This window comes from Gossypium hirsutum, chromosome D13, assembly GCF_007990345.1.
Source record: "Gossypium hirsutum isolate 1008001.06 chromosome D13, Gossypium_hirsutum_v2.1, whole genome shotgun sequence".
Lineage (NCBI taxonomy): Eukaryota > Viridiplantae > Streptophyta > Magnoliopsida > Malvales > Malvaceae > Gossypium > Gossypium hirsutum.
The window spans coordinates 43,417,073-43,441,643 of record NC_053449.1 but is presented as its reverse complement, the minus strand read 5'-3'; the positions used below and the strand labels follow the sequence as shown (position 1 = coordinate 43,441,643).

The following is a 24,571-nucleotide window of genomic DNA, read 5'->3' as shown; positions in this document are numbered from 1 at the left end:
TAATTTAAGAAAAAGGAAAAGAGAAAAGTCACCATTTAAGTCTGAACACGCCATGTTGCTAAATTGATAGCAATTTTCATTCATGCATTAAAAGTGCTTCAGCTGACTCACGTGCATCACTGTTGTTTTTCACACACACCTCATTTCGATATGATCTTATTTGAAAAGAATCAATAAGTTGTATAAAAGAAATTGAAAACCCGATGTGTTGAATGAAATAAATGGCACACAGAAGAAAAATAATGAACAATTTGATTGCAGAATCTATCAGCAAAAGATTAGGTATTAATTATGTGATGTTAGACATAAAATATTGCACTCTAATTCAACCACTTACAATTAATGCTAATTTATTGCCAAGTTATGAAAAGCTGGATTTATACAACTTTTATCTGGGATACACCTGAACTACATATATATAACATAGAGGTTAATATTTTGTTTAATGTTGAATTTACTTTTATGTTATTAGAATTTGGGGTATAATTGATAGATATAAATATCTGTATTTATCATAGTATATTAAAATTTCTAAATAATCATATAATTTGGAAGATTTATATATTATCTAAAGATGTATTCACTGTAGATTTGAAATTTGAATATTTAAATTTGTTTTTTTTTACATCTAAATATAAGAGGATGTGAGTTTGAGTGTACTGAATCACTTTTATCTTCTTATTTAAGGGTTGGTGAGTGATATGGGTGCCGAGCCCCCCTTAAAATAAAAAATTGTCATTTAGGCGCTCTAAATTTTTTTAAGATTTTAAATTAGTGAATGTAAAATTACACTTTAGCCCCCCTAAAATTATAAAAATTTAATTTAATACTTTAAAAATTATAAAGATATAGACTATAAAAAATTAAAATTTCATTCGGCCCACTTAAAAAATTATTCTGGCTTCGCCCTTGGGTAATTCTAGACACTGTATAAAAAATATTTAGATAATGCATAATAAAAATATCTAAATATATATCGAATACAAATATTTTATCAAAAAAAAAGAGAGAAAGAAATAATCTCCAAGTTTAAACAAAGAGAAAGAAAGGTAAAAGCATTATGAAGGCTTCTGTACTAGGAGTCAAATTGCTTTTAGTTCCTTTACTCAAAAAAATGAGCAAATTAGTCCCTTTACATTATATTAAAGAGCAAATAAGTATTTTATGTTAAAAATTTCATCAATATCTATTGTTAAAACCTAACGTCGCTGATAAAATAATCAAACAGTTACACAATGCGTGCCATGTGTACCTCATTTTGAGGTAGAAGGACCAATTTTTAATAGTAGAATTTGATGAAATTTTTAATAGAAGAACTCATTTTCTCATTGATCTAATGTATATGGACTAATTTGTCCATTTTTTAAAGTAAAAGGGATAAAATATAATTCAACTTTTAGTACAAAGGTCTTTGTAGTGCTTTTTACCGAAAAAAATAAGTAAATGGATATATAGAACTATTTCTTGAATGGGTTAGTCGTTCAATAAATAACAATAAAAAACTGCTAAGATTGATTCAACATTTCCGGGTTAGGGTCCAATATTCGGGTCAGCCCGTGAACAACCACTTTCCAATACCAAAAAAGTAGGGTTTATGACTACCACCCCCAATTTAATTCCCATTCTATACCTATGTTCAGTCATTTTCTTTTCCTTACCCTTTCCCATCAATGCCTTGCCTATTGCCATGGGTCGTTCTTTAGTTAATTAATAATATCCTTTTCTTTATAAATATTACCCCCAAAAATGAATTATCTCTCTCTCTCTCTCTCTCTCTATGTATGATATATATATATGCAATTGCAAATGTCAGATTAAAAAGAAAAAAGAAAAAGAAAATCAAAGTAGACCATATAAGAACACAAATAGGTCTCCCCTGGCCCTCCTTTTATTATTTGTGTATAGCAATGGGTTCTTCATGGCGTGACCAAATGTCACCCAAACAACTTGACACCAAGTACTCTTCCTCCCTGCGAACACCTTCCTTTTCTTCTTCGTCGTCATCGTTGCCATCTTCACTTGGATCTTCGTATTATCAAGACGATTCCCCTCTCAGTCCGGTGACTCCGTTCCGATATTCAGGCGTGCCATTTTCATGGGAACGTTTACCAGGGATCCCTAAGATGCTACAAAGCCACAAGAAGAAAGATTCCATCAAGTTGCTGCCATTGCCACCACCAACCTCCAAGGAAGCTTCATTCAACCGAAAGAAATCTTCCTCTTCCACTTCCACCGCCGTCGCGGAGAGTTTCCGAAAGGACCCATTTTTCACAGCGTTGGTGGAATGTTCCAAGGATGATGAAGATGATGATGAACGATCATCAAGCAAATTCAGGAGTGGAGCTAAGATTACAAGGAGTATCAGTGACAGGTTCGGGTTCATTAATCTTTACACTTGTTGTAAAAGAACATGTGCAGTTTCAGAATCAATAGTCTATCTTCCAAGGCGTAGCAGCAGAACAGGAACAGCTAAGTATGGCCTAATCAATCGTCGCTCTCGTTAACTGCTCCGCAACACCCCATTAATTCTTTATCACTTGAGGGGCTTAATTCTGATGATGCTGTTAAAACATTTGTTTTTTAATTTCTTATTGTTCTTTGTATTTTTGTATGCAATATGAGGAGAAAAATGATGATGCATATCTTCGAGACTGAAAATCATTAGTAAAGTTGCATGTGATGTTTAATGAGAATATGAGTGAAGATTACATTACTCCATGTGGGTGATATGCAGAGCTCCACTGGACCACCGGAGACAAAGGCTGATCCATCTTAATTCACCATTTTTCACTCTTTCTTTTATTCATTTCCTTTTTTTTACATTTTCTAAACTTGACCTGTGTGTTTCTGTATCTATCACCTTCTTTTTCATATTATCTGCCACTTCCACTGCTGCAAATCTTACACTACGTTGCGAAGCCAGTCAATTTTGATTTTAGATCAAATTTTAAGAAATTCAACTATTTAAAAAATTGCATAATATGATTAAATGTAAGACTTATTAAAATAGTAATTAATATATGTAATATATCAAACACAAGATTTACCATCACACTAGTAATAACAAAATTCAGACAAAAATGTTAATTTTCTAATAAATATTCAAGAAATTTAAAATTGTAAAGATAATTTATCTTAATTTTTTTAAGAATTTACATTAATCAATCTCTAAAAATTATTATTTTATCAAGATATTAAAAATGTCATACAAAATCATTCGATTAAAAACAACTTAATATTACATAAAAAATCCTAACTTATCAGAAGTAAAATCACGATTCTAATTTCAAAAGTGAAAAAACTTTAAATTTAGTAAAAAATAACATTTTTTTAAGAATGAAAGATTAAATGAACTTTGAGGTGGGATATTTATAGGATGAGAGTCGACAACCATGAAAATTAACTTAAGTTGATTGGGATAATAAAAAAATAAAATTTTTCATACACGTTTTAGTAAATCATAAAAAAAATTGTAATAGATAAGTAAAACTTAATTAATTATTAAAATGACATTTGATCCTATGTGGTTGTAACATTGTTATATCTCTATTATTATCTAAATTCTAATTGAGTTAGTGTTATGAGTCAACTAAACACTAATTTAATTAAAAATTATTAAAATATCTTTACATATTTAAAATAAATTATATTCTTACAAGAGTATTTTTTTTATTTATATTATTTTTAAATAAAATCAATAAAAATCTTACAAATAATGAGATTTAAACCTATGCTACTAACATTTATAAAATCTTAACTTTACCATTCCTGCTAAGCTTTGTTTTGATCATTTTAAATTTATTACACAAACTTTTCACCCATATCGTTTGTATACTGATACCGCCATTTATTAAGTTGGTGTCATAAGTCAACCGACATCTCAATATTGATGAGAGTTTTTTTAAGTCTACCTCTGACTTAATTATTAAATAAATATTTTATAAGTATATTTTTAATGTTAACCTTTTATTTTACAAACATGATACTATTTTGATATTTTAATACTATGTAACATGATAACATTTTAATGAACAATAAAAATTAAAAAACAATTGGACTCTTAATTAAATTTAAATTTTAGTTTCGCTCATTTAATTTTATACTTGTTTTCCATATATGTTGTGATATCTACTAAAAGAGCTAAGCTCGAAACTTTCATTCATAAAAATTAAACAAACAAACAAAATGGTTTTGTGATTCAAGAAATTCCTGTACTTCACAATATTTATTTCCTATTTAGAAGAGTTAATTAAGTTTGTTTAGATAGGCAACTAACTACACTTTGCTGCCTTACCAGTGACCAATTACTTCACGTACATGATTTTTGTTTTTAAACTTCAACGTCAGGCATTAAATTTCGTTTTAGTAATTTACTCATTAAATTATTTGAAAGTTTTCATTTGAGTTACTAAACTATTAAAATGTTTTTATTTTAGTCACTAAATTGTTTAATTTTTTCTTTTTTAAGTTCCGCCAGCGAGCTCCAAATGACGATTCGATGATCGATATGGCGGATTAGTACCCATCGACGACTAGAATAATATATTTTAAATGCAAGTCTATCTGACGGTCAGTGTCAAAGATTGAAAAAAAATCCGTTTGAATTTTTATTCGTAAATTCATGGCATTTAAAATTGTTTTATGAAAAAAACTAAACTGTAAAAGGAAATGAGATAAAGAGCTTTCAATTGGTGCCTGCAAAGCAAATAAAGAAAGCTATATAGAATCGTTTTAATAACCCAATAACTTAAATAAAAACTTTTAAATAATTTAGTAATCAAATTGTAACTATTTTTAATTAATTTACCAAAACAAAAATTGACTCCTAGTTTATTTACTTTTGCTTCTTCTTAATTTTTTTTTGTGGATATCAATTTAATTCAATCAGTTGTTTAAAAAGGATACAATTTTAGATTGAATTTCCCTGCTTAGAAAATGCTAAGACAAATTACTAGATTTAATATTTATATTCTAATTTAGTTATTTTTAATTTTTTTACTTTTCAGATTTTGAAATTTTAATTTTGACCAATAGAAATCATTAAGTTGTTAAGTTAAAGTCTTATAGTTTTAAAATTTTATACGACAAACATATTATTGCACGCGTGATGTCATATTAGTTTGCTATTTCAACATAATACTCACAAAAAATACTATAATTTTGATTAATGAATTTATTAGTTATTGTTAGATCTAGGGTTAGAATTTTAAATTTTGAAAAAAAAGTATAAATTAAACGTGATCAAATTGAGAAATAGAGAAACTAAAGCCACAACTTATATTTAATAAGGATTAGTAAAATTTAACTAAAAAAATTAACAATTATTATTTAGGTCAAAATTGAAATTTTAAAATTTAAAAATGGAAGACTAAAATTAATGAAAATAACCAAAATAAATTTTAATTGTCTTCTTAAATGTGACGTAGGTGCGAAGTAACTTATGTGGTAGCTAGTTCATTGTTGGATCCTAATTTAACAAAGCAAAGATATGATTCGCAAATTAAAATAAAAAATATAAATCATATTTAAAAAAGATTGGAATAATATGTATATATAATATATATATATATGTGTGAGAGAGTTATAGTAGCAGTCAATTGACGTATTGTTGTTGGAAATGTTGATGGGTTAGGTTAGATTAGAGTAAGTTAGATTCTGGGTGTATTATGACATTAATATAATTTGTATTTGTCTAAACATAGTTAGGCCTAAAATTTAATAAATTTATCCTTTTATTAAAATTTTAAACAGAGAGAAAGTCAACATATTTTTAGATGTTTTAGAGTATAGCCTTATATAATATTAATACTATATTAAGAATCAAACAAGTTGAGGTCTCATGTTTTTGTTACCTTAAATCTAATTTTCCAACTTAATGTTTTTGTGTGTAAGTATTGGAAGGAATAATAGGATTATTGAACATGTGCAATTATGGATGATGATTTAGCTGGCACGCAACAGAGTTGGCCGCCTTCCCGTAAAATACTAAGCTATCTAGGTTTTATTATTGAAAATGTCTGCAAATTTTAATTAAAGCTTAGAATTAATTAATATTCAAACATGATGTGGATACATGCTTACGTCTCTTACAAGAATCAACAACCATTTACATGCATGAGACCAGACATAAGTTTCTTGCGTTTTAAGATATTTTCTTTTTATTTCTCAATATATCAATTGAAACGAATCTCGTAATTAAATTTTCACATTTCGTAGGATTATTAAAGGAGTAGATGCTAACCACGAGTTTTAAAGTTGCTCCATATTCAAGACGAAGATCGAATCCTCGACTATTGATTAATGTAGGAGTCTAAGAGAGATCATTGCTATCTCACTTAACTCCTATAGTGACGTTTTAAGCATTTTTTTATACCCGGTTAACGTGCATTTCACATATACCCTATATAAATGTCATAATAAATTTGCCACCAAATCAAATTAAATCAAGATAAACTACCATAATAACCTAAATAATTACTTAATTTATTGATTTGTTCGGTTTAATAGATTATTTAGTATTTAAATTTGACTCTTTTTTTTTAATGTGGTACATGTGTTATTGTTTTGTCAAATATGATATTTGTATTTAACAAAACTTATATTTTTGATACCCAAATGTTAGTTTTTTAGTGTTTAATTCGTATTTTAATGTTGATTTTGATGAAAGTTAATTGTTAATATTTTTAGGTTTGAATTTTCCATGATTTTATTAATAGAATAAATTGGGTGTTAATTGTGAATTTATTTAATTTTGTATTTAATTTTTCAACTATAGCTCAATGGATGCAATTCGATTCAAGTTTTAGGGCTGATTTGATTAAATTTTATTGTTTATATTATTAACTAATTATGAATTTTTATTAAATCAACTCTAAAAACCCTAAATTAAACACTAAAAACTTAACATTGGTACCTTTAGGTACCGAAATATATAACTTTTGTCAAGTACAAGTACCACATTGAACCTAAAAATAACATAAATACTACATTAGAAAAAAATGTAAGGCTCAGGTATCAAATTATGTATTAAACCCTTTTTTCAGTTCATTTTGGTAACATGGATGTTCTAAAATTGACATAATAACAAATTTAATCATTGGTATTTATATATTATTTCAACTTGATCTTGATTCTAAAAATCTTATCCTTTAATGTTTTGTAATTTGATCCTAATTCTAAAAAAAAATATTTAAAAAAATAAAAATTTTAAAAAATATTTCAAAATTTCAAAAACATTAAATGTAAAAAAAAAAATTTCTTCCATTTTTCTCCATGTTATTTTTTTTCTTTTTCACTCTTCTTCTTCTTCTCCTCTTAAACCCAAAACACATCCATGAACTTGCTTTTTCGTCCTCTTTTCAAATCTAACCTCAATTTAATCAAAATCAACAACGATTTATCTAGAACTGCACCCATAGTTTTGAACTCTCTTTCTCCAATCTCCAAATTTAACAATCCAATCAGCCTAGATTTTTAATGTTGGGGATAGACTCGATTAAGCAACGAACAAGTAAAAATTAGCGGGCGAAATTAAACACATAAATTTGACGTGGAAAAACTCCTTCAAAGAGGATAAAAACCACGAGCAAAGATAAATTTACTATAATGACAAAAAAATGAAAAGTACAAATGATGGAGTAAAAACTAAACCCTGAAACCTAAAAACAAATAACTCTCAAAACGTAAACACAAAATTCTTCAAAACTGTTATGAGTTCTAATCTTTTAATGAATGTATTTTCTAAGGTTGTAAAAGAGCATATTTATAGGCCAAATCCGTAGGTCAAATAATAAAAAAATAATCTAGACTAATCAGAGTTCAACTGAAACAAATAAACAAAGTTTAACTGTAAGATTATCTCTCAAATTTGACTGAAATATGAGGCACACTCAACAAATCTCCACTTTGACTCATATTTCCACAACGCCATCTTTACTAAAGCCAGCTATGGGCCTATCTTGAACTATGCAAGGAATTAACTGAGTCGAATCTATGCTTAGAAGCTGGAAGACTTCTAGCCTTCGACTTGTGCATTGCAAAATCAAAACTAACCCAGGTCTGATTTTTATGTACACAATGCCTTAACTTTTCAAAACCCGCATCCAAAAGAGAACCTCTCTTCAATAAAACAATCATACCTTCTTACCTCCTATGACCAAGTTGCCTCCGCTCCAAACGAGTTGACTTCGACTTTGTAACGAACGAGGGACGTTCGGTTTCACTAGCCACTGTAGAACCTTCTAGAATATAAAGACTGTCAATCTTTTTACCTTTTAACAAAACGAGAGCCACTTGAGACACCTTAATGTCACTCGACTCGATGTTGATTCTGCAACCTTTCGAGTCTAAAATACTCAAGAAGATGAGATTCTTTCCTAAATCAGGTACATACATGAGATTTGAGAGTGTCCTAATTATCCCATCATGCATTCTAATTATAACAGTACCGATATCGATTACCTTAATGGATGAATCATTTCCCATGCGCACAACTCTACCTTCAATCGAATTGTATGTGAAGAATCATTCTCTATTGGGACACATGTGGAAAGAACATCCCGAATCTAGGATCCACTCAGACGTAAGCTCGGAGCTATGGCCTTTTAACACTAAAAAGAAATCATCACCGCTTTCATCGGCCAGATTAACACCAGCTACATCTTCCTCGTTACTCTCAGCAGCTCTTTTATTTCGCAGTTTATAACAATATGCTTTAATGTGACTTAACTTCTTACAATAGCGACACATTTTGTCTTGCTTCTTTGATGCTACCAAAACGAAAGCTTGTCCATCTGCCTTGCTATTCGAACCAAACTCATTGTCGAGTTTGTCTTTACTCAAAAAATGACCCTTCACATCATTAAACGAGAGTTTGTCTCTTACATAAATCAGGGTCTTTGTCACATCCCGAAAATCAGATTAGAAGAAATTGTGTTAGTGAAACTAACAGTGGTCATGTCCTGTCTTTGAGTTAAGATGGTGGAAATCTTGTCAAGTGAGTTAATTTGGTTCAGTGGGTAGGTGTTGTGCTTATGTGTTAGAGGTTTTGGGTTTGAATCATTTCCCTTGATTTTTTATTGTTTTTGTCCTAAACCCATACCTTGAACATCTGGCATAAATATTATTTTTGCTCAACTATTGAAAGGATGAGCATGCTGGTTCAGTAGTAAGGCTTTAGCTTACCTAGGGGTCCCGTGTTCAAATTTTGTGTGTTTAAAGTGAAGTTTATTTTTGTTTTAACTCGGTAGAAAAATCTGATGTGGATAATGAATAAGAGTTAGTGCAGTGGTTTTAAAAAAAGTGACGAGGGATTTTCTCCTAATTTTTCTCCCTCAACCGTCCATCTTTTCTCTCACTCCCCATTCTTTTCAATTTTATTTTCACATTGGATTTTTGGTAAAACACATTCTCTATTTTTTTGTCAATTCTTTTTCCTTTTTCCAGAATACTTTCCTTTCCTTCTTCATCTATTGCTATTCGTTATTTCATTTGTCATCTATGTATTAGAAGTTTCACCGTTGCAGTATCAAGTTCTGGTAAGTAACTCCTTTTGTGGGGATATTAAGCGAGGATGCAAATTTTTTGATTCTATGGTTTTGATTGATCATTAAAGGGTTAAGTATCATTTAGATTGATCATTAAGGCTACTATAGGGTCGTGTATTAGAATCGATTAGGTGTGTAATGAAAAACTTGAAAAATAGTGAATGACGTAGAGTAAAAAAGTATTTTGTCGACATCACATGATCGTGTGGTAGACCGTGTGGGTCACACGACCGTGTGGTAAGCTGTATAGATCACACGACAGTGCGGTAGGTTGTGTGGGTCACAAGGTTGTTTGGTAAGCTGTGTGGCAGACCGTGTGGGTGGTAGCCCGTATAGGTTACATGGGCGTGTGTTAGGACGTGTGGGCCACATGAGCGTGTGAGCCCATTTTCTTAAAAATTTCACATGGGCCCATTTGACTCCAAAACCCATAATTAAAGCTTATGTGGGGTTCGTTTGGCTTAAATAAGACTTGAAATGAAACATCTGTTGATTTGTGTCTGTATGTGATACAGGTAAGGTATGTGAAAAATAAATGTACAATTTGTGTTCTGATAACTCCGAAAGCATGATTACGTATGAAAAGTATGCATGACATTTGTTTATGGAATATATGTGTTAGTTTATTTATGTATGTGCATTCGGATAGGTTTGATATGTGATGGAGGAAGTATATTCTAATAGTATTACTGTAATTTTGGTGGTTAAACCGCAACATTTTTCTGACAGCTCTGCTGCACCTTTATGAGTGGCATACCACCACGACCCAATGTGATTGGATGGATTGACTCTTGTAGTCCTAATTGGTGTGATTGATTGGACGGAGTTGGTGTGTAGCATATAGGGGTAGGATCTGTGTAACACCCCTAACCCCTCTCCATCGTCAGATTAGGGTTACAAGCATTATTAACAATTCAAAACAATTATAACCAATCATGCTATTTCATTCCAAATCAGAGTAAAAATATTCTTATAGGCCTTAATTCGAGTCTATATAACCCAAAAAATGGTCTATGAACAAACAATGATTAATTTGAAACAATTCTAGAAGTTTAGGGTGAAATTTTAAAATGTCTAGAAACAAGGGACACATGACCATGTAGCCAGACCGTATAACTTTCGAAATTGGGACACACAGCCGTGTCCCAACCCGTGTCCCTGCCCGTGTAACTCATTGACTTGGGTCACACAGCTATGTTGCAGGCCGTGTAGAAACTGCACCTATACTATTTTTTTCAACACGCTCAGGGTAGGAGTGTGCAAAATTTTGGTAAAACCGAAAAATTTGATTAACCAACCGAATTCGATTAATTGGTCAGTTAACCAAATTTTTTCGGTCGGGGGTAGGTTGATTATTTTTGATTTTTTGGTTAACGATTAATTCGGTTCGAAACCGGTCGGTTAACCGAAAAATTAATAAATAAAATTATAATATATAAATAGGCCCAATATTCATCTAAACCCAATCCAAACCCAAGTATCCAACCCAACCCAACCCAATCATAAAATTACAAATAATTTAATAAATAAAAATAAAAGTTCAATTATGTGTTAATTTCAAGACTTATGTAAAGTTAGTGATTCAAAGACTTATGTAATGATTTTAATTATGTAGTGATTCAATTCGGTTAATTTGGGTAATTCAGTTAATTCGATTAATTAGGGTAATTCGGTTAATTCGGGTAATTCAGTTAATTCGGTTAATTTTTAACCAAAAATAAAAAAACATATAATTTTTGGTTAATTCGGTTAACCAACCGAATTAACTGAAAAAATTTCGGTTCGGTTAATTTTTTTGAAAAAATTTCGGTTCGATTAACGGTTAAAATTTTTGAAAGGTCGGTTAATTCGGTTAATGTTATTTTGGGTCGATTAACCGGTCGGTTAACTGACTGAACACCCCTAGCTCAGGGCACACACCTGTGTGTGTTGCCCGTGTGTGACACATGGCCGTGTGCACCTAAAAGTACCTTAAAACTCAAGTTTACCATTTCTTACTTGCTTGAGTAGTAAACAACTCAATTACTAACCATTTAACCTATCCAAAATACAATTAAACACTATGCCAAATCAATCATCTAATATACCTAACCAATGTACCCTCATTGGTACCACATTTTATATACTTAAGCATATCAACAAAGCATCAACCATACAAGACTATCATCCATACTCAATTTGCCAATATTGAACTAACATTTAGATACTTAGACTATCATGCTTTAAGTTAAAAACACATACCAAACATTAACTAAGCTACATACCAAAACATAATTTCAACCTCATCCATATATACATATAAACATCTATTCACTTGAAATCCAAAATATCATCACACTACCAACCAAAAAACCTTCTAGGTACATGCCATTACAAAATTTAAACATCACCACACTTGAGTATGGAATTGTCGTTGGATGTTGAGTCGATGGCAAGCTAAAAAGTACCTAACCTGTGCACGGAAAATAAAACCACACGCTGAGTATAACTCAGTGGTATTTCTATAATCTGAAAATTTTAAACTTGATATAAATAATTAAAATATAAGAAATGTAACAAGTAATGCTATAAACATATGTATCCAAGCAATAATGCAAATTTGTTAATTCTTTATTTACATTCACTAGGTTCCACATGTTCATGTACTTAACATTGACATTTCATATAACATTTAATGATTCAACTCATGCAATGGCATGATTCATATCTATATTCAATTCATAATTTCATTTCAATATGCACATCCAATTTCATCATTTCATAATCCATTTCACATCTTGTTTCCATTTTCATCCATTGACATTTCGATATCGAGCACACCATTTTATCGTTTATTTTCCCTATTAACACAACTCAGACTCGGACAGATACATGGATCCAACCAACACACCACTTTGGCACCCAGTACCTCATCGGATAAATCTGAAGTAATAACTGCGCCCAGCGCTATAAAAGTTGACACCTAGTGTCTCATCGATTAAACCGAAGCAAATTGGCACCCAATCCTCATCAACTCGAGGTCGAAGAAATCCCTGAACTCTTCCTATCTTATGGCATGCCATCTGTATCCAACTTAGCACAAATAGTTCATAGGGTTTCATTTCACATTTCAATATAACCAATGTCTCATTTCCATATATATATACATGTTGTAACATATAGACATTTTATTCAATTCATTAACAATCACAATCCTCAAAACATATATTCAATTCAATATATATACAAATACGTACATTTCTCAATACACACATTTCAATCCTTATAAACATTCATAAATTCAATTCAATTCCTTTCATCCCAATTTTAACAAAACTACTCAGCTGATGTCTTACCATTCATAATAGTGCAAAACTACAACAATTTACAAGAGTCCAGATTATAGAAACACAAACCGTGAATTTCGAGCTATTCGACGTTGATTTTATCCTTCCCCTTTTTACTCGAGGATTCTGGTACGACGTTAGCAATTGAAGTTGAAAAGTTAGAAACCCCTAAGGTGCCATCCAACTTCATCTCCTCTTTCTTTCTATTTTTTCTAATTTGCATGTAAAATAAAAGAAAATTGGTTTGGTTGTTTTTCACCATTAACTATTATTATTTAACTTATAAATTTAATATATATAATATACACATGCATATATATATCATTAAACCATGGCCGACCACCTCCCAACCAATTTAATAAATGTTATAATTGCTACACCAATCCCTTTTTTATCTATTTTAATATATAATTCAACTTTTAATCCTTACGCGATTTAGTCATTGTACCTAAACAACTCCTAATTTCACGAAATCACTTAACCAAAATCTAATTCACTACTAAACTAATCTCATAAAAACTTATTAAAATTTTTACGGGTTCATTTTACAAGAATAACGTCCTGAACCTCACTTTCTGTCACCCCTGACTATCGGGTCGTTACAATTCTCCCCATAAATAAATTTCATCCCCAAAATTTACTTGAAAAGAGGTGGGGATATTGAGATCTTATCGTCTCTTCTAGCTCCCAAGTCGCTTCCTCAACACTATGACTACGCCATAGAACTTTCACTAACAGAACGCGTTTATTACGCAATTCTTTCACCCTGTGGGCTAAAATTTTGACTGATTTTTCTTAAGACAAGTTAGGTTGAATTTCAATATCTTCCATCGAAATAATGTGAGACAGATCCAATCGATACCTCCTAAGCATCGACACATGAAAGACATAATGCATTTTCTATAATTCTACAGGTAATGCCAACTAATAAGAAACGGGTACAACTCTTTCTGTGATCTCGTATGGTCTAATAAAATGATGACTCAACTTTCTTTTTTGGCCAAATCGTAGGACTTTTTTCCAAGGTGAAACTTTTAGAAAAACTTTACCGCCAACAGAAAACTCAATATCTTGACGTTTCAAATTTGCTTACTATTTCTATCTATCAAAGGTTATTTTCAATTTATCTTGGATTATCTTAAATGTGTCCTCTGTTTCATGTATCAATCCAGGGCCAACCACTTTTCTTTCACTCAACTCTGACCAGTAAACAAGTGTTCGACACCTACGACCGTATAAAGCTTCGTACGGAGCCATTTGAATGCTCGACTGGAAACTATTATTGTACACGAATTGAACCAAAGGTAAATAACATTCCCAACCTGATTCAAAATCAATTACATAAGTGCGAAACATATCTTCCAAAATCTAAATAACACGTTCAGATTATCCATTAGTTTGTGGGTGAAAAGTTGTGCTGAAATTAAGTCTCGTACCCAGAGATTCATATAACTATTTCCAAAATCTCAAAGTGAAATGCGGATATTGATTAGAGATAATCGATATAAGGACATCGTGTAATCTCACAATTTCCTGAATGTAAACTTCAGCAAAATTTTGAAGTGACCAACCAGTCCTGACTGCGATGAAATGAGCCTATTTCATAAGTCGATAACGATCACCCACACAACATTTTTCTTACTCGGAGATAATGGTAATCCCGATACAAAATCTATCGTCACGCGTTCCCGTTTTAACTCAAGAATAGAAATAAGCTGAAGTAATCCTGTGGGGACCTAATGTTTTACCTTATCCAAAATCTATTCACTAACTAACCTCATAAACATTTAATAAAATATTTATGGGTTCGTTTACGAGAATAGTGTCTTGAACCTCACTTTTCGTCACCCCTGACTATCAGGTCGTTACAATCTGTGATTGCATTTGTATTTGAATCTATGTCTACAACCGCATTTGAATCTACGTCTGTATTCGTATCTGACTATGAAAATACATTTGATTTTGTATATGAGAATATGTTTGAATCTGTATCTGAAAACGTATCTTTTTATTTACGTGTATCTGATTTGTTGCTTGGGATGTGTTACACACTGAGCTCATAAGCTCACTCTTCATTTGTTTTTCTCTTAGGTAACCAGCAAATTTAGGATCGGATGACGTACGGAAGCTCAGATTGGTTTTTCGCTTAAGATGGTTTGAACTATCATTAATTAAGTTCTATGGTATTTTGGTTTTTGGACTAAGTTTTTGGATTTAATTTTGGTTTTGGTTTTCGTTATTTGGCTTAAGTTTTTTGCATGTTCCCTGTTAAGTGAAAGGAAGGCGTGGTTTTGTAAAATTAAACTAAATATGGATTTCTGCTATAAAATTTAAAATAAGTTTTACATAAGATAACAACAGAAGTTTTAGAATATGCACAAATAGTAAACATACGTTTTTATCAAATCTAATTCATGATTTCTGATTTTTATTACTTCGAAATTTATGTTGCAAGTCTAAGTATCAAATTAAGCATTTTTCTGAAAAATAAATACATTCTGCGCGAGATTTTATTAAGAACTTGTAAGTGTTTTACCGACTATAATATTTTCAAATCACACAATTTTGAAGCTAGGTTTTTAAATTAGTTTTTCAAACGAGTTGATGTAACTTCTCCATATTTGGCCATAATGTCTAGGCTGGTTTTGGGGTGTTACTGTCTCCTTGAAATACTTGTATGAAGGGGGAAAAGATTGCAATAATAGCATAGCCTGATCTTTATCGTCAATCTTAACCTCAACATTCTTTAAATCATTCAAAAGAGTAATAAATTGACTAATAAGATCTCTAAGAAGCTCACCTTTGTTCATGCGAAACGTAAAAGGACGTTGTTACGTAAAGAGTTTCTAACATTTTCCACAAGAAAGATGAGTTTTTCTTCATCAATTCCTCCTGCAATACCCTATTCACGAGGTACAACTAGATTACAGATAGGGCCTTTTCATCAAGCTCTTCCCATTCTATTTAATCTAGATTCTCAGGCTTTTTTCCGGTAATGACCTTTTCTAGGCCGGTCTGAACTAGAATTGCCATCATTGGGACTTGTCACAAATTGAAATTTGTGACACCATCGAACTTCTTAAAGTCAAACCTTTTTGCTACCATATCTGAATGGGCTAATCTACGAAAATTAAACTAGCTCTGATACTATTTGCTGCGGATTAACCCGATTAAGCAACGAAAAAGTAAAAGGTAACGGAAGAAACTGAAAAATTGATCACACAAATTTAACATGGAAAAACCCCTCCAAAGAGGATAAAAAATCATGGGCAAATATAATTTTACTATAATGAAAAAAGAATGAAGAATACAAATGGTGGAGATAAAAACTAAACCTCGAAACTCGAAAACAGAGAACCCTTAAAACGTAAACACAAAATTCTCTTAAAGTGTTATGAGTTCTAATCTTTTAATGAGTGTATTTTCTAAGGTTGTAAAAAATCCAATTTATAGGCTAAATTCGTAGGTCAAATAATACTAAAATAATCTAACTAATCAGAGTTCAATTGAAATAAATAAACAAAGTTTAATTGGGAGATTATCTCTCAAATTTGGCTGAAATATGAGGCATACTCAACATTTAATATGTTATTGCTTCATTTTTCACTATTGCATTTTCTAAAAAAGACCTTGAACACCTCAAAGCTCTCTTGGCCAAATCTTGAGTGAAATTATGTCAAGGTACAAGGACTAAACTAAAAATTGAAAGTTATTTTTTACATTTTCTCTGCCATTATAGCTCCTCAAACATACATGAAGTCATTTAAATTCTTGGTAAAGTTTCTTTAGAACTCTTGTGACATGTAATTTTAATGGCAAGTGTATTGTGGACATCATTTTTATGACATTAAGCCAATGAAGAAGTAACTAAATCTCCAAAGAGATTAGGGAATGAGAAATAAGGCAGAAGTGATCATTTATTGTAATAAACAATTAATCATTAGAAATTGTTGGGTTTAATAAGTTCTTGGATGAAGTTTAAGACTTTCAAATTTCTAAATCTAATTAAGTTATTTGTGTGTTTTTATTCTATGTTTATGCATGGCATCTTAATTCTACTTATTATCATAAATTTTTTTAAATTGTAAAAATATGTATTTTAAAATTTAATATAACTTTTTGAGTTTTTTATTTTTATTTATAATTTTTAGAATCAAGATGAAATTAAACAATGTATAAATGTCGAGGGTCAAATATTTAGAATAAAGATAAATTTGATGCAATTTGTTAACTTTGAGGGGCTAAATTTGTTATTTATGCCAATTTTAGAATTGCAATGTTCTTGTTCCATTAGTTAATTAATGAAAATGGAACAAAAAAGAAAGTGTAGTAAATATTCATCAATTTAATGAACGTAAAATAAGAGTTGAATAGCTTGAGGTGTGTTGGGCACGACCTTTAAGAATATTTTTCCTTATAGCGTATCCTCCAAGGTTCAATAAGCTCTTTTGTTATAAAAAAATAGGAAACAAAAATCTAACCATAGATTGTAATAGAAAATACTAAACAAATTCAAAAGGAGGAGGAAATGAGCAAGATGAGAATGATATGTTTTCTTGATGTGTGTAAAGAGTGAAAATAAGTCACGATATATATAGGAGTTTCACTAGCTAAAAATAGCAAAGATAAGTGGACTGAATTAGCTAAAAATAATTTGAAAATGGTTCAATGAATATGAAGTTAACTAAAAATAGCTTCAATTAGTTAAGATATTTTAGGCTTAGCTAAATATAGGTGTTATAAGTTAAGAAGTTCATTTTTCTTGGACTTTAAAAAATTTAGTAAACAATATTTCCAAAATAAAAGGGCTCAAATGTACATTAAATTAGCTTTTTGGGCCTAATGCATAAGTCCACTGTCTTAACTTGGTTGCCCAATGAAGTATAATGACTTATAAACAAATGTCTCGAGGTCTTTCTTTAGGAATGTTTTGAAATACATCAATTTTTCCAATAAAAAGATTACTAATAGTTTGCCTGATCATTTTATAATTTTTTATACTTGGATGACAGAAATATCACTAATGTTTAGATGACTTTTGATGTAATTTACCCATTAAATTTGCAATAACATTGTCTTTGAATGAAACCAATTAGTGGATTAAATGTCCCAAGCCTAGGTATCGCGATATCGTTGCCTAATGGGTGAAAAAATTGCAGGGGCAATTTTATGTCCAACAAGATTAAGTATTTTTTTCATTTAAGGGCATAATGTTATGTTAAACACTCTCCTTAGGTTTTCATAGTTTAGGTTACGTTTTCACTTTTCCTTTTTTAGAATAGATTTTCTTTTTTGTTTTTTTTTTATTTCTTTCTTCTTAAAGACTATGTAAAGGGAGAGGATCAAACTCTTAGGCTTCATCGGATTCCAATCAATTGAATGAGCATTTCTTAAACCCTTGACCTTTATTTTATGCTTATCATGTATTTGATAAAATGCTTGTTTGAAATTTAAGTTTGATTATTGATCTACTGTAATTTGATTTGTCAAATTAGGCTCATCGTGACACTTAACGAACTTGTTTTTAAGCAATTTAAATGTCTTTTTAGTAGTTTAGCATAATTTTAGTTTTTGCAATGAAATAAGTGTGAATTCCTTTTTTTACTCATTTTAAGACCCAAATTGGCCAATTGTGCCATTGGAGACTCTAACGTCTGATTAAGTGTTGTTGGAATGTGTTGGTGGCTGAATTCGAGCGAGAACATCACCAAAGGAAGGCGTACAACGATATCAAAGCTTGGGAATCATGATAACGTAAACAATGCTGAAAAGAAGGGAATAAAGACCACCTACAATTGTATCATGATACCCAACACCCCAAGAATCCCTCATTTCGAAACTGATGGCGATATTGCGACATCCATACCTAGGTATCGTGATATTGACATCGTCAGAAGACAAAAAAATGACATTAGGGGTAGCTCTTGTCCGATCAATGCACCAATCAAAAAGACACATTCAAGGGCATTTTTGTCAACAATTGTGGGTTAGAATTTGCTGCTAAAATAACCAATTTTGGCTAAGGAGAGAGAAGAAGAGCATTAGGCTTAGTTTTAGTAGTTTTTCTCTAGTTTCTCTTAAGTTTCTTTTTCATTTTCTAGGGCTTCTTATTTTTCATCTTCCTCTATAGCTATAGATTTTATTTTTTTGCAATTTTCTTCTTGTTCTTGTCATCCTTTAAGTTGGTTAAATTAGTTATCAATGTAGCTTGGAACTATTTTCATTTTTAGCCCATCTCTTTTACTTGTAATGAGATTTTAATCTTTGACTTAATGTTATTTACGTTTCCTCTAGTTTAATCTGTTAAAAACTTTAACTTCAATGTTTTGTGTTCATTATTTTACTGTTGAATGCTCATCTTTATTTTTCCTTCAAGCTTTCTATATTAAAAATCCTAACTTTCATTTTTTTCTCAAGTCTTATGTTAATGGCTACCATGTTTTCTTCTTTTATGTTTGTTAGCTTAGTTTCTATCGTGAATAACTAAATCTTAAAGAGGTTGGTTGATGGAAATGTAGGTAAGCTAATTTTTTAGTAAATGACTAAATTGAATGAACCTAAAAACTTAATATTGACGCTCCTAAGAGAAAATCTAGGCAAGTGATATCGAGAGGTAATCTTGTTGAGCATCTATTCGTTAGTCTCAGATTAGCCGGTGAGATCGAGAGATAAACCAAACTAACTTGTCTAAGTTGGTAAAACTGAAACTGAGAGGTAAAATTGAAAAATTTTAGGAGTTTAAGCAATTTAGATCCCTAATTCGAGGATTGGTGAACCATATTGAAATCAATCAACCACTGTTTGTTATTTACTTTTTAATTTCATAACTTTGCACAGTTTACAAATTAGTATTTTGTAGCTAGCTCATAAATTAGTATAATTACTATTGAGTTTATGGTTTGTCGTACTATAGTGTTTAGAGATTAGTTGGTTAGACTTTTGATTGTGAATACTTGTAGCTAAAATTGGTTCAATCATCGACTATTGTGGGTTCGATCCTTGGAGCACTCTGTACCCCGTTGTACAATTATATTACAACGAATGTGTCACACTTGCAAATACCAGATGTAGTTATTGATTAATTGTTGTTTTTAGTGTTGATTTCTCTCCCGCATTTGTGAGAGTAGAGGAGAGGTGGTCAATTATGTGTTAAATTTGTTGATGGTTGGTTGATTGGTTGTTTGTTAGTTTAAGTAATGTCTATGCTTGATTAATTGCTTGTTCAATTATATCGAAATGCTTAATACGCTAGAATTGACCCCTCTAGTGGAAAATCTAGATAAAGAAACTGAGTGAAGAGTTTATCATTAGATAGTTCGATATTTGTGTCGAATAGTGAAACTGAAAGGAGATCTATATGCTTAGGTGAGACCGAGGAGAGAACCTAGGTGGTATCTTTTAGTCTAAGACCAAGAGGAGATTCTTAGCTAAGAGTGACAAACAATATAAGTAGTATAGGTTTATTATCTTAGCTAGTAATTAACAAATCAACCGACTATCGTTTTATCATTTACATTGTCAAAAGCAATAGGGAAGAAAATTAGATTAGTCATTTTTATTGATAATTTAATTTTAGTTTGTAAAAAAATATTTTGGAATTTTCACTAAAAGTTTGTGACTTTATTAGATTAGCAGTTTCTTAACTTGTAATTAACTTGATAAATACATCTACTGATATCCCTTGGGTTCGATCCTTGGAATACTCTAGTGTTCCATTGACACTACAAATATTACAACTGACACTGTATGCTTATAGTTAAAGTTGCACCTTTAAAATTGCTTTATAAAATTTTTTATTTTTCTGCGAATGTGCACAAGTGGTCATTCACTGATATCATAAATGGTCTCAGGCTCTTGAGAAGACCTATGCGAACTACGAGATGGTGAAGAACTTGTTGAATAGCCTTCAAAAATAATGGGAAACAAAAATAACAATCATACAAGAGTCAAAAGATCTTGACTCACTTTCTCTTGATGAGCTTGTAACGCCCTAATTTTCTTAAGTTTAGATTACTAAATTATGTCAAATAATTTAATTTTGTTTAGTGGTTGAGTGTTGTGATTGTGTGCATGAGGTTCTAGGTTGGAATCATTTCCTTTGAATTTTGTTAATTTTGACTCAATCCCTATCTTAAATCTTATTTCTATGCAAGTTATAACAGAATGAGGCTCTTGGTTCAATGGTAAGGCTTCAGCTTACCCCTAGGTCTTCTGTTCAAATCTTATTGTGCGCATGTGTGGAATACTTTTTGTTTCTAGCTATTTTTTAGAAGTTGAGTTCAATTTGAATTCTAAAAATTTGGTAGGTTAAGATTTTATTGGCATATCTTATTTTATTTCTAGAATTATCAACTTCCCTAAAACCTCTCCCCCTTTTTATCGTCTAATTTTTCCCAATCCCTTGGTCACGTTTCTTTCTTTTGTTTCTTCCCCTCTCTTCTCATGTTACTTTCTCTTTTTCTTTCCTTTCTTGAATTTTCATTTTTCTTTCTTTTGTTTTGCTCCTTGGTTTACTGCCATTAAGTTGTTGTGGATTAATTTTTTTTATTCTTCGTTCGTGATCATAAATCCAGGTGAGGGTAAGTGACGTCGATTTTTTTATATTAGAATCTATTTTGTTCTTTGAGCAAGGTATGAGTTGTTGGTGTTTATTTTCGTTCTTCGTTGTGTTAAGCGTTTCTAGTGGTTTTGGATTAGACGAAGGGTGCGAGAATCGAAATCCTCTAGCGGAGTAGTCACTGTTTCGATGCTGTTATTCTATGAAGTAAATGCTCGTATGTTGATTTTAAGGACTGATTTCTTTTTGAAAAAAGGGTGTAATCTAGTGAAATATTGGGTTAATTCGTGCTTGTTAATCAATGTGATTTGATGTTGTATGTAGGATTCAGAGTGTGTTGTTGTGTGGTTTGTCAGAAATATCAATAGGTGTGTTAATCTAACCCGAAAACCCAAATAGAACTCAAAAAATCTTGAAAAACAGAGGTTGTTTCGAATCTGCTCTGCATCACACGGCTATGTGGTTAGCCATGTGACAAGCTGTGTGCACCACACAGGTATGTGCGATTACATGGTCTGAACAAGTAGGCCGTGTGGGCCACATGGGCTGGCTTGTTCGGCTATATGGGCCACACAGGCGTGTGGGCCGTTGGCCAATTTGAAGGCCCGATTTAGGGCCGATTAAGAGACTCTAAAATTGGATCTGTGGTTATTGTGTAGGCCTATAAAAGCATAAATTTTGTATGTTACATGTTAGTATGCTTAGAAAGCATGATAAGTAGGATTAATTCTGTATAAGTAATATGATATGATATGATCTATAAAAAAAATATGTTTAGGTATGCATGCTATACATTCCATGTGATATGAATAGATGTTTGTTTGATTATGCATGTGCATTCGGGTGGGTTTTGATATGTGATGGAGGAAGTGTTCTCTGGCAGTATTACTGTAATTTATGGCGGTTAAACCGCAATATCTGTCTGGTAGCTCACTACACTTCTATGAGTGGCATTCCACCACGTACCGCTATGATTGGATGGACGAACTCTTGTAGTCCTAATTGGTGTGATTGGTTGGATGGAGTTGGTGTGTAGCAAATGGGGGTAGGATTTTACTCTAATATGATGTCTGCTTCTTAATATAAGAAATTGTGATATGATATTTGCTTATGTGTGCATAATAAGTAAAATTCTGTATGTGGGCCAAGTCACACACTAGGTTTCTAGCTCACTCATATGTGTTAATTCGTTTAAGGTGATTCTCAAACTTAGGATTTGGCGGTGATTCCGTAGCTCAATTCAGACACTTTAAATTTTAAGTATGTTTTAAATTTATTCTGGACCTTACAAACTTTCAGACTTTTTAAACATTGTTTGGGACATATATTTTTGGTATTTGTTTTTATTTGCAAACATAATATTGAAATTGGAATCTCTAACAAAGATCACATTACTATTGAAACATTACAATTTTCAAAATTATGGACTCCAAAGTATTTGTCCACTGCAAAAATTTTGAAATTAATGAAAATGTTGTTTTGCAATATCGGGTAGTTAAAGTGAATAGGTTTGTTTAAAAATAATTAATAAGACAAGTTTTCTACGAAATTCGTCCTCTCACAATTGCACCTGTAAATTGATCGAATAGGTTGTCAATTTTAAAGAAGGCAGTTGCACCTCTAAACTAATAGAATAGGTCGTCAATTCTTGGTATAGGATACTTATTCTTTTGAGTTAGCTTGTTCAACTGTCTGTAATCAATGCATAACCGAGGTGTACCATTTTTTTTCTTCACAAACAAAACTGGTCCGCCCCATGGTGAAACACAGGGCCTAATGAAACCCTTATCCAACAGTTCTAGCAACTGTACTTTCAACTCCTTTAGCTCTTTAAGTGCCATGCGGTAGGGAGTAATGGACATCGGTGCCATTCCTGACAACAATTCACAACCTTGGTAGTTCCTTGGGAAAAACATTAGGAAATTCATTTACCATACAAATGATATAAATAGAAGGATCAACAGTGCTTGTATCTCAGACATAAGCCAAAAATACTTCACACTCTTTCAGTACCATCTTCTCTGCGACCTTAGCAAAGACCACATTGGATAAATAATTCTGACGTTCCCCAACTATAACAATTTCCTTTCTAGACTCGGTCACAAAAGTTATCCTCTTCTGTGCACAATCCACATGGGCTTGGTGCTCAACCAACCACTCCATCCATAGAATTAGATCGAATTCATTGAGGGGAAATTCCATTAAGTTGGAAGGAAAAATCTCTCCTTGAATTTCTAAAAGGCTTCTCCTATAAAGTTTGTTCACAAGTTCAGAAGATCCTAAAAGACTGACTACAGTAATGGTGTTTTTCAGTTTTCTCTACCCCAATCACCAGTTTTACAGCCACTCACAAATAATATAAGAATGGGTAGCCTATATCAATCAATTCAAAATAAGGCATCGAATAGATAGTAAAGGTACCTACTATGACGTTAGCTGTACCTCTATCCTCTCGGTGTCTAGCCGCTTATACCAAGGCAGGTTTCCTAGGTTCAACCCGATTCACACCCTGAGCCGGTGCTTTCTGTCCCTGATTACCATTACCATTTTTATTCTAATTACGGCCGCTTTGAGTACCCTGAGTACCGCTCTGATTTTGACCCCTAGTAGGTCACTGATTCCAAGCCAGAGCTTGCATCTAATCATTCTAGTAGGGACAATCCTTTATCTTGTGCTCCATCTAGCCAAAAGCCAAAAAAGCACCCATTATTCTCCAACACTTGCTCGTATAGCGCCTCTTACAATGCTGACATACCTGAATCTGCCCTTCTCTAGGGCTCACACTTCCCTATTCTACGGTGGCCTAGCCTCTCTGGCTCGCTTAATAGGATGCAGATTTGGGCCAACAGAGCCCACCTATCTCTTAGGTTGATCTCTCTGTTTCCCTTTTTTCGTGCTCCACGCACTTAATCTCCTCAATAATATTGTCTTCTCGACCAAAGCCTCAAACACATGCTCTTAATGTGGAGCTACCTATACCTTAAGGTCATACCTTAGACCTTCTTGAAAAAAAAACCTCTTTTTTTGCTCAAACGCCACCATACTAGGTGCATAGCAACTCATCCTAAAAATTTTTGCCTCATACTCAGAAACTGTCATGTCGTATTGTGTTAACTCTATAAATTCCAGCTGATGAGCCTCTA

The 24,571-nt window shown here is 31.8% G+C and overlaps 1 protein-coding gene across 1 annotated transcript; it reads left to right on the top strand.

Annotated features, from left to right (window-relative positions):
- Positions 1–1,834: 1,834 nt before the first annotated feature.
- Positions 1,835–2,640, top strand: LOC107919561 (uncharacterized). The gene has a single exon (XM_016849003.2). It carries the CDS (start codon positions 1,908–1,910, stop codon positions 2,502–2,504), a length of 597 nt encoding a protein of 198 aa, XP_016704492.1. The 5' UTR covers positions 1,835–1,907; the 3' UTR covers positions 2,505–2,640.
- Positions 2,641–24,571: the final 21,931 nt, after the last annotated feature.

Excerpts from the sequence above, each read along its gene's own strand:
- LOC107919561 (XM_016849003.2), top strand. The coding sequence starts at position 1,908 with ATGGGTTCTTCATGGCGTGACCAAATGTCACCCAAACAACTTGACACC.